Here is a 10,469-nt window from a genome sequence, read left to right on the forward strand (position 1 = left end):
GGCCTGCTGGGCACACACTCCAAAATAACTGAAATCTTAAAACACCCTTGAGAGCTTGGATGCAAGAAAGAAAGGGACTTTTTAAAACCCTTCCTGGGAGCAATATCCAAGGCATTTATAATCATTCCTGGCACACTGAACCTTCTTGTTGCACTAGCAAGTATCAGGAAAATGATAGTGCAGTGGAAGCTGGAACTCAGGTAAAGCAGGCACATACTGAAGGAGGAAGGGAAGAGAAGTCCTGGGGAGTGAGACAAACAACACAGTCAGGTGCATTCTCACAATGGGGGGAAGGGTCCCCAAATGCTTGAATGTCCTGTCTGGTCCTTACCTACCGTGGTAAAGAGTTTTCGGATGGTAACTGCTTTGAGAATATTCCTGGGCAAAATGAAGTCTGCCATCTGAACTGCTAGAATATCACAGATCTACGCAAACAAATAGGGGAGGGCAGACAGCAGTCCATTCTGAGGAGGAAACGTAGTTCTGAGATTGAGTAGGGGGTACAAAAGTGATGTTGATACACAGACTAATCACTAAACTTTGTTCCGTCTTAAGGGAGTCCATCAACATACAGTCCTAGAATTACAGCTTAAGCCTCATTCCCAAAAGAAAAAGAGAAATAGTTTAGAGGTAAGAGTTGTCACAATCAGTCTAGTTTTCTATTTAAGTATAATGGACCTGAGAGCAGTGGACATTAGGGAGGAAGACTACATTGGGAATGAGATGTGCTGGCCCTGGTGAAAATAATAGAGATAATAATGATAACAATTATAAATGTGTGTGTGCTTATTCTGGGTAGCTTCTTCTAACTTCTGTAACAACTCCTTGGTTTCATGAACAATGAAACTAGCAAGAGAGCTTAAAAGGCCCCACTCTTAGGCTCATCCCCAGGCAGGGTTATTAGATATTCATTACAGAAAGTCCCAAAGTGCCAAGTCCAGAATTCGTTTCTAAAGGAGTCTTCTCTGGCAACCATGGCACCAAGCAACAGGAATTTGCAGGCATCAGTGAATGTCCAAGTCCAACAAGCAACGGGGTTGTGATTATGAGGTGTCAGGTCTTTCAGAGCAAGACCTGAGCAGGGCTCACAACCCAAGACTCGTGTCCTTACCCCAGGTGAGAATATTTGTAAAAGCTGGGAGAGGTGGCAGAGCCCAGCCAAGTGACTTTCAGGGAGGAACACCAGTCCCCACAGGGAAATGTGGCGTTAAGCCTTAAATAATACACTATGACAATCTTATAGGGAATAGGACGTAGAGAATCTGTGGGAACGTGAGTGTGTATGTATTGTTGCAGAAGTGCCAGACACAGTGTCTTTACGTGCACCTTTTGTCCTGGGCAATGCTCACGTAAGAACTGGAAACAGGGAGTCCCCAGGTAAAGAACATCAGCTAAACAGTGCATTAACAGGCAAGAACTGAGACTAGGGTCCTGAGAAACAGAGAGATGAGCACAGAGTCCTTCATAAAGTTAAAAGGAAAACAGAGGACGTACTTATCTCTCTTATATTAACATGAAGCACGGAGTTGATATACGTTGAAATGTATACGGTCATGATGTTACTTGACCAGTAAGCAGCAAAATAACCAAGGGAAATGACCCAGAGTGGAAGGGACTTAAGCATAGACTTGATGGGTAGAGATTGTCTACTTGAGCTGAGCTAGAGAAGAACCCATTAGTCATTAGCATATTGGAACAAGCTGAAACATATCTTGTTTGGAGCATCATTTTAGAGGTGTTAAGGGGGAGCATCTGTATTTTACTTGCTGGGCAAGGGAAGAGATGATGAACTCCTTCTCCCTGATCTTATAGATGGATGGTCCTTTGGGTCATCATAAACCAGAATTAGCCAGAGAAGACATAAGGCACAGCCACAAGCACCTACCAAAGCAGGACTAGTTAGAACTGGAATCATTTCTGTCTGTGGTGGGACTCTTTCCCAGATCGGCATTTTTCAATGTATTAGTCTGAAAACCTGGATCTTCTTTTTCTTTCTTGAAACTTTGCAACAAGACGCACATGTTTTATAGCTCCCCAGTATCCAAAGCTGCCCTCCATACCTTAGAATGAATTTTACAGGAATGGAGGAAAGCTCTCTGGACTCAGGAGATCTCCTGATCTCCTAGCCTCTGCATCTCTCCATGAACTACATCTTGGCCTTCTTGCTCTCCGGTCCTAATTTTTATAGCTTCCTAAAGTGTTCCACCACACCAGCCATAGGAGTGCTGCTAAACCCACTTTACTTGCTGGGCAAGGGAAGAGATGATGAACTCCTTCTCCCTGATCTTATAGATGGATGGTCCTTTGGGTCATCATAAACCAGAATTAGCCAGAGAAGACATAAGGCACAGCCACAAGCACCTACCAAAGCAGGACTAGTTAGAACTGGAATCATTTCTGTCTGTGGTGGGACTCTTTCCCAGATCGGCACTGCTAAACCCACACGGGGCTGGACGATCACCCAGTTTTGTGAGCAAGGCCTCAGTAATGTTCCTGAGATACAGCCCAGGCTTCATGCATTGTAAAAGTCCTGTAAGAGTTTGCCAATTTGGTTCTTGTTTTTTGAGTTTCCTATACGAATGAACTGATCATGAGGAATCCTCTGTTAGGACAAGGGCGTATGTAGTACTCACCAGTCAGTCTTCTAGAAAAGCATTCATTCATTTGACAAGTATTGATTAACTACCCATTATGTGCCAAGCCACCACCCATCTCAGTTTGTCATAATATGGTGGCTTTCATGTTGCTATGATGCTAATGTGCACGTGACTCAGGCCATGGTCTTTCCCATTACCTCATAAGCATGCAAAAGATGGACAATAAAAAAAAGGAAGACCAAAGAAGAACTGATGCGTTTGAACTGTGGTGTTGGCAAATAATATTGGATATACCAAGCACTGCCAGAAGAATGAACAAATCTGTCCGGGAGGAAGTTAAGCCATAATGCTCCTTAGAAGCAAGGATGGCAAGACTTGGTCTCACTTACTTTGAACAGACCACTAGAAGAGACCAACTGCTAGAGAAGGACATATTTGCTAAAGTAGAGGGTGAGTGGAAAAGAGAGAGACCCTCAATGAGCTGGATTGACACAGTGGCTGCAACAATGGCTCAAGCATAGCAACTATTGTGAGGATGATCTAGGACCAGGCAAGTTTCATTGTGTTATACATAACGTCAGTATCAATCTGAGCCAACTCCATAGCACCTAACCAACAACAACAATATGATGCTAGAAGCTATGCCACTGGCATTTTAAACACCAGCACTATAGCACTATAGTGGATAGATTTCAGCAGAGCTTCTAGAGCAAGACAGACTAGGAAGAAAGTCCTGGCTATCTACTTCCAAAAATTAGCCAGTGAAAACCCTATGGATCACAACAAAATATTGTTCAATATAATGCTGGAAGATGAGCCCCAAGGTTGGAATGCATTACACAATAGCCATAATAACGGACTCAAACATGCTAAGGATCATGAAGATAGCACAGGACCACACAATATTTCATGTTGTGCAAGGGATTGCCATGAGTCGAACCTACTAACAACAAATGTATGATGCATTGTTCTAGGTACTGGGGACATAGCAGTGAATAAAATAGACAAACATCCCTGCCTTCATGGGGTTTGCTTACTAGTGGAAGAGAAAGAGACAATGAAAATCAACAAGTAAAGTGTACTGAATAATAGGTGATGACAAGGAGTATGGAAGAAGGCCGTAGCGGGGAGAGAGAGAGAGACGTGTCATGCTCAGGGAAGGCCGGAATATGGATGTAGACATCTGGGGCAAGAGCACTCCAGGAAGGGGGAGAATTGCCAAGGCTTTAAGTCAGGAGGGCGCCCTGGTGGCATAGTAGTTAAGAGCTCAGCTGCTAACCAAAAAGTTGGCGGTTCAAATCCACCAGCCCCTCCCTGGAAACCCTATAGGGCAGTTCTGCTCCGTCCTATAGGGTCGCTATAGGGTCGCTATGAGTCAGAAGCAACTCGACAGCAGCAGTTTTTTTTTTTTTTTTTTTGGTAAGTCAGGAGGCCATTGTGACTGAGTGGAGTGAGCAAAAGGGAGGGTGAAAATGGATGACGACAAAAGGTAGTAGGGCCAGATCATATGGAAACTTGCAGCTTTTATAGCAACAGTATATATTCAGATGTGTTTAACTTTAAATTTTAAACTACATTCAAAGGATATTTTGACCTCACTCTGTGACCTCAGAACCCAATCCTAAAGCAAAATGTAAGTGGAGAGAAGTGAGCATCTAATAAATACATAAGCAATGCCTGCAATTGTATATGTTAGCTCGTTCAACACTCAAGAAATTCTTATGGTACTAGTATTATCTCTGTTTCAAAGTGAGGAAACTGAGGCTCAGAAAGGTCAAGTTACTTGCCCAGGGACACATGATTAAACCCATTGCCATGGAGTATTTATGTGTGCTTCCATTTATAGTCTTGCTCCAAGCCTCTCAAATGTTAAAGCAGGCCTAGCCTCCGTGTCCATTAATCAAATTTCTTTGATCTTCACCTTAACCATAACCAACAATACCATTCCTCTTGGTGTCTTTGCTTCTGACTCCATGCATTGGCCCCAAAGCTCAGGCTGTTCCTTCTCATGTTAGTCTCTTTGGCCCTACCTCCATGCATTGAACTTCATTCCTCTGGCTATTTCTTCTTGGGCTCTTTTAAAGACTTACTCTCTTCTATTTGCCATAACTCTTGCCTTTCTTCAAAGTTCTGCCCCAGGCGCCTTCTACCCTAGGGCTATATTCCCTCCTTAGACAATATCATTTGTGTTAGTGGTTAAGAGCTCTGCTGCTAAACAAAAGGCCAGCAGTTCTAATCCACAAGCCCCTCCTTGGAAACCCTATGGGGCAGTTCTACTCTATCCTGTAGGGTTGCTATGAGTTGGAATCGACTCGACAGCAAATATATAGTTCTGAGCACAAGGCCCAGCTTGTAAAAACAAACAAAACCAAACCCATTGCCATCAAGTCAATTCCAACTCATAGCGACCCTATAGGACAGAGTAGAACTGCCCCAAGAACTTAATAAATGTTGACTTCTCTCTTTCTTTCTCTTTCAATAGGATTCATGCTTTTCAATATTGCTAACTTTATATAAATTATTGTATTTGGTTTTTACTTTAGCGTCTTAAGTTCTGAACAATAACTGAGCTTTTATAGAAAGTGACTGTGATCATTATGTTCATATGTCAACTTGGCTGGGCCGTGATCCTCAGTTATGATGTAGTTCGGTAGTCATATAATGATGTGATCACCTCCATGATGAGATTTGATATGATGTGATCACCTCTATGATGGATATGCTACTAGTAGCCAATCAGTTGAAAGGGAGTTTCCTTGGGCATGTGGCTTGCATCCAATATAGGTGGACTTTCTGGCAAGACTCGAGGTCTTTTGCTCACTCTGGATCCTGCAGCTGGCTCCTGTTCATCTGGCATCTGGTTCTTGGTACTTAGGCTAGCAGCTTACCTGCCATCTTGTCTGCCGATCTTGGAATTCCTTGGTCTCTGCAGCCTGTGAGCCTGGAGAAGCCTCCAGTCCGACCCACAGACTTGAGACTTTCCAGCTTCTACAACTGTGTGTGCCATTTCCTTGATATAAATCTCTACATATATTTATATGCTTTACTGATTTTGCTTCTCCAGAGAACCCAGCCCTAAGACAGTGACTCACCAAAAATATAGAAGACAATGGGCCAGCCCAGGAACTGACAGATGAATCCAGTCAACAGCAGGACAATGAAGGGTCCCAGCAGAAACTCTAATGAAAAGACACAAAGGACACCACTGATTAATCCAGGCATCTGAAATTAGAGACAAAGTAGCCTCACAGTAGCAATGAGCAATTTCGTATGAAATAAATTGGTACAGCATAACACTGGTGAGAAGAAAAGAATAAAATATTTGCTTTTCTCTCTTTTTCTCTGTTATTTGAGATAATAAACCTACTCCATCCTAGATAGTTTTGTCATCTTTAAAGCAAGGATCTCCTCAATTTCTGGGCTCCAATTATACATGGGATTCTGAAAGAAAAGAGGAGACACATCTAACTGGTCTGCATACTGGAGATTTACTGTTATATTCAGGGATGAGAGGAAACTGGTCTTCCTGCTAATTCCATGTAAAGATAAACTAGCTCCCCTCTGCCCAACATTCCTTATTATAGGACATTCTTTATTCCTTTACAACATCCATTTTGTGCATATGTTTACATTTTATAATTGGCATCCTCAACTAATACAAAGTCCCTGTGGTCGAGGGTACCATCTGTGCCTCCAATACCTGTCACAGTGTAGACATTTAATATTTATTGCTTGAATGTTGCTAAACTACGTGTAAAGTACATGTAGTGCTAGAAACCTCAGTTGACATTTCCCTATTCAATATATTAACTAGTAGTCATTAGACAAAGCACCTCATATATAAATTATTCCATATCAACCTTATGAATAAATATGTATATACTAATAAATTTGCATGTGTCATGCAAATGAATAAGAAATAGATGATACCCCAATAGATAAAAATGGATTAAGAATATCAACAGATAATTTATGAGAGAAAAAACTGAAGCGACCAATAAACATAGGTCACAGAAATAGGAAAACATACAATCCTATTAATAATAAACAATTCTCTATTTTAAAGTTATGGTAGAATTTCTATGAGGAGTCCAGGCAGCTCAGTGGTTAAGTGCTCAGCTGCTAACCAAAAGGTCAGTGGTTCGAACCCACAAGCTGCGCCGCTGGAGAAAGATGTGGCATTCTGCTTCCATAAAGATTTACAGCCTTGGAAATCCTATGGAGCAGTTCTGCTCTGGCCTATAAGTTCACTGTGAGTCAGAATCCACTCAAAGGCAATGGGTTTTGGTAGAATTTCTAATTATCAGATTAAAAACCAGTTGCCATCAAGTCTATTCCAACTCATGGTGATCCCATATGTGTCAGAGTAGAACTGTGCTCTATAGAATTTTCAGTGACTGATTTTTTGGAGGTAAATCACCAAGACTTTCTTCCGAGGTCCCTCTAGGTGCACTTGAATGGCCAGCCCTTTGGTTAGCAGCCAAGCTTGTTAACAGTTTATACCACTCAGGGATTCCAATTATCAGATTGGTAAATTTTTAACAGAATAATAATACACATTCCTTGGCCATGAAGGAAGCCTGATTACAGAATTTCCCTCATTCATGTTCATCACTTTCTCTCTCATCTTCCTTCCTTGCTTTTTCTGTATTCAGTATCCCTTACTCTGTTCTCTGTGGTACCTATTCTCCCTTGTTTTTCTTGTTATTTTGTGCTCTTTTCTAAGGTGTTTTGTCTTATTTCTTCATAATTCTTTACTGAGTTTTGTCATTTTCCTCTTTTATCCTTCTGCTAAGGAGCCCTAGTGGGGCAATGGTTAAAGCACTCAGCTGCTAACTGAAACGTTGATGGTTCAAATCCACTAGATGCTCCGTGAGAGAAAGATGTGGTGGTCTGCTTCCATAAAGATTTACAGCCCTTGCAAAACACCACTCGACTGTGAAACTGCTTCCCAGCCCGTGCCACCATGCTGGTGGGACCTCTGGGGCTTTTTTGTTTGTTTGTTTGCTCTGATTTGTTCCGTTTTGATTTATTTTCTTTTTCTTGTTTTAGCTTGTGAGCCCATTCTAGCCGGGCAGTACTGCATGGCTTGGAAGCTGCTCCCTTACTCTGTGCAGACGCACAGGGACATTGCTGGGGACATTTCTTTTTTCTTATTTTTTGGTTTTGTTTTTTTTTGTTTTTGGATTTTTTTGTTTCTTTGTTTTTTTTTTTTTCTTCTCTCTCTTATTCCCTTTTTGTCTTTCTTCATTTCCAGTTGCTCGATTTATTCATTTTTTCTTTTACTCCTGTTCTTTTTTTTTATTTTTGTTTTCCCCTGTTTCTCAGTCTCCCTTCTCTCCACTCCAATAGCAAGCTCCCTTAGCACTTTTCTGTTTGTGTGTATGTTTTTGGATCCTGTTCCCCTCTCCTCTCTCTCATCTTTCCCATACCCATCTTAGCTCCACACATCACAATCTACCCCTCCTTCCTGTCTACCTGCACCGTGCTCTGAACATCACAGTCCCAAGCAGCACAGGCACAGCCTACTGGAACTTGATTCTCAGTCTGCACTGTCAGCCCTGGTACATGCCACAAACAACCCATCCCAGCAACTCCCCTTCTCCTGGACCTTCCCTGCTGTACCATACCTGAGTGACTGACCTTGCCCATTGGAGAAGAAGGTGAAAAGTATTGTGCCCACAGACAAACAACAAAGAACACACAGCCCGCCTGCTCAGACACAACCAAATAAAACAAAAAAGCAGGATGAAACAAACAAATCTAAGATCAATAAACGAGGAAAATAACCACCGAACGCCCGAAGACAGCAGACAATTTCAAAACATTTACAAAAACAGGACAGGATGGTTCCAGTAGGCATCCAAAATAAAACACCAGATAACCTTCCAGTCGAAGAAAAGGCAGTAGACCTAACTGATAGGGAATTCAAATCTCTAATATTCAGAATTATCCAAGAGTTGAAGAGAAAAACAGACAAAAATGAGGGAAAAATAGAAAAATGCATGGAAAAGGCAGACAAATTCATGGAAAATACAGACAAAAAAGGAAGAATTCAAGAAAATAATACAGGAACAAAATGCTAAAATAAATTCACAACTAGAAATCATACAAAAACAATAATTAGAAATCCAGAAGTTAAACTAGATTTCAGAAATGGACAGTTTCATAGAAGGGCTGAAGAGCAGATTTGAAAGGATGGAAGACAGGATCAGTGAAATTGAAGACAAACACTTGGATACAACTCTGAGAAAAAAATCAGAAAAAAGAACAAAGAAAAATGAAGAAACCCTGGGATACAATCAAAAGCAAAAATCTGTGAGTGATTGGAGTTCGAGAACAGGGGGAGAAAACAGAAAACACAAAGAGGATCATTGAAGAGTTGCCGACAGAAAACTTCCCCAATATCATGCAAGATGAAAAGGTGGCCATCCAAGAAGCTCAACGAACCCTATATAGGATAGACCCCAAAATCAAATCACCAAGGCATACCATAATCACACTTGCTAAAACAAAAGACAGACAAAGAATCCTGAGGGCAGCTCGAGAAAAACAAAAAGTCACATACACAGGAGAAACAATAAGACTAAGCTCAGATTATTTGGCAGAAACCATGTAGGCAAGAAGGCAATGGGATGACATATATAAAACCTTGAAAGAAAAAAATTGCCAGCCAAGAATAATATATCCTGCAAAACTCTCATTCAAATATGATGGTGAAATTAGGACATTTCCAGATAAACAGAAATTAAGGGACTATGTAAAAACTAAACCAAACTTACAAGACTTATTAAAGGGAGTCCTTCAACCTGAGAACAAACAATATCAGACCACAGGCTGAATATAGGACACAGGATTGTACTAGCCAGATACCAATCTAGGAAACGAACTCTTAAGGACTTTGCAAAACCAAAAGAATTACAACAGGGAACCAGAGAGGTTAATCTGTAAATGACAACAACATTGGAACAATAAAAGAGGGAATAAACGGTGTAGGTATAGAACCTCTAATGGAGAGGAAAGCGAGGCAATACCAAGTAATAATAGACTGGTTCAAACCTAGCAAGATAAGGGTAAGTTTCAAAGTAACCACAAAGAAAGTTAACAAACCTACTCATCAAAATAAAGAAGAAAAACTAAAGTCTCAGTAAAAACAAAACATACAAAAATGAAATGAAAAAAAAAAAAATCCACAAACAAAGGGAATTCAGCACAGGAGAGTAAGAGGAACAAAGAAAACGTCAGCACCACAAAATGCAATCCCACTCCTAGGAATATATCCTAGAGAAATAAGAGCCATCACACGAATAGACATATGCACACCCATATTCACTGCAGCACTGTTCACAACAGCAAAAAGATGGAAATAACCTAGATGCCCATCAACAGACGGATGGATAAACAAACTATGGTACATACACACAATGGAGTATTATGCAAACATAAAGAACAATAATGAATCTGTGAAGCATCTCATAACATGGATGAAACTGAAGATATCAGGCTGAGTGAAATAAGTCAATCACAAAAGGACGAATATTGTATAAGACCTCTAATGTAAAAACTCATGTAAAAGTTTACACACAAAAAGAAACCATCTTTGGAGTTCCGGCAAAATGGCGCTCTAGGCAGAAGCACCACACCGTCCCTCCACAGCAATGATCCAAAAAACTAAGTGAACAAAGAATACAACAATCCTGAAACCCTAAAACATCAAATGAAGAGATAAAGAACTCAGCCAAGCACCAAATGGAGTGATAAAACTGACAGAGAACAGAGGCGAGGAGAGATTCATGCAGAGGTCCCCTACAAGCTAACGCAGCACAGATCCACCATCTTGGACTCCTATTGGAGACCAGCAAATGGGGATAC

The 10,469-nt window shown here is 41.0% G+C and overlaps 1 protein-coding gene across 1 annotated transcript in view; it reads right to left on the bottom strand.

Annotated features, from left to right (window-relative positions):
• LOC101361118 (sodium-dependent phosphate transport protein 1) overlaps positions 1–10,469 on the bottom strand; it is a 71,527-nt gene that overhangs the window by 43,533 nt on the left and 17,525 nt on the right. Inside the window, 6 exon segments of the mRNA XM_012557723.1 lie at positions 79–241; positions 332–464; positions 2,244–2,287; positions 2,290–2,361; positions 5,690–5,802; positions 5,965–6,038. Coding sequence (XP_012413177.1) covers positions 79–241; positions 332–464; positions 2,244–2,287; positions 2,290–2,361; positions 5,690–5,802; positions 5,965–6,038 — 599 coding nt within the window.

The sequence above is a fragment of the Trichechus manatus genome, unplaced genomic scaffold (assembly GCF_000243295.1).
Source record: "Trichechus manatus latirostris isolate Lorelei unplaced genomic scaffold, TriManLat1.0 scaffold00115, whole genome shotgun sequence".
In the NCBI taxonomy this organism is placed as follows: domain Eukaryota; kingdom Metazoa; phylum Chordata; class Mammalia; order Sirenia; family Trichechidae; genus Trichechus; species Trichechus manatus.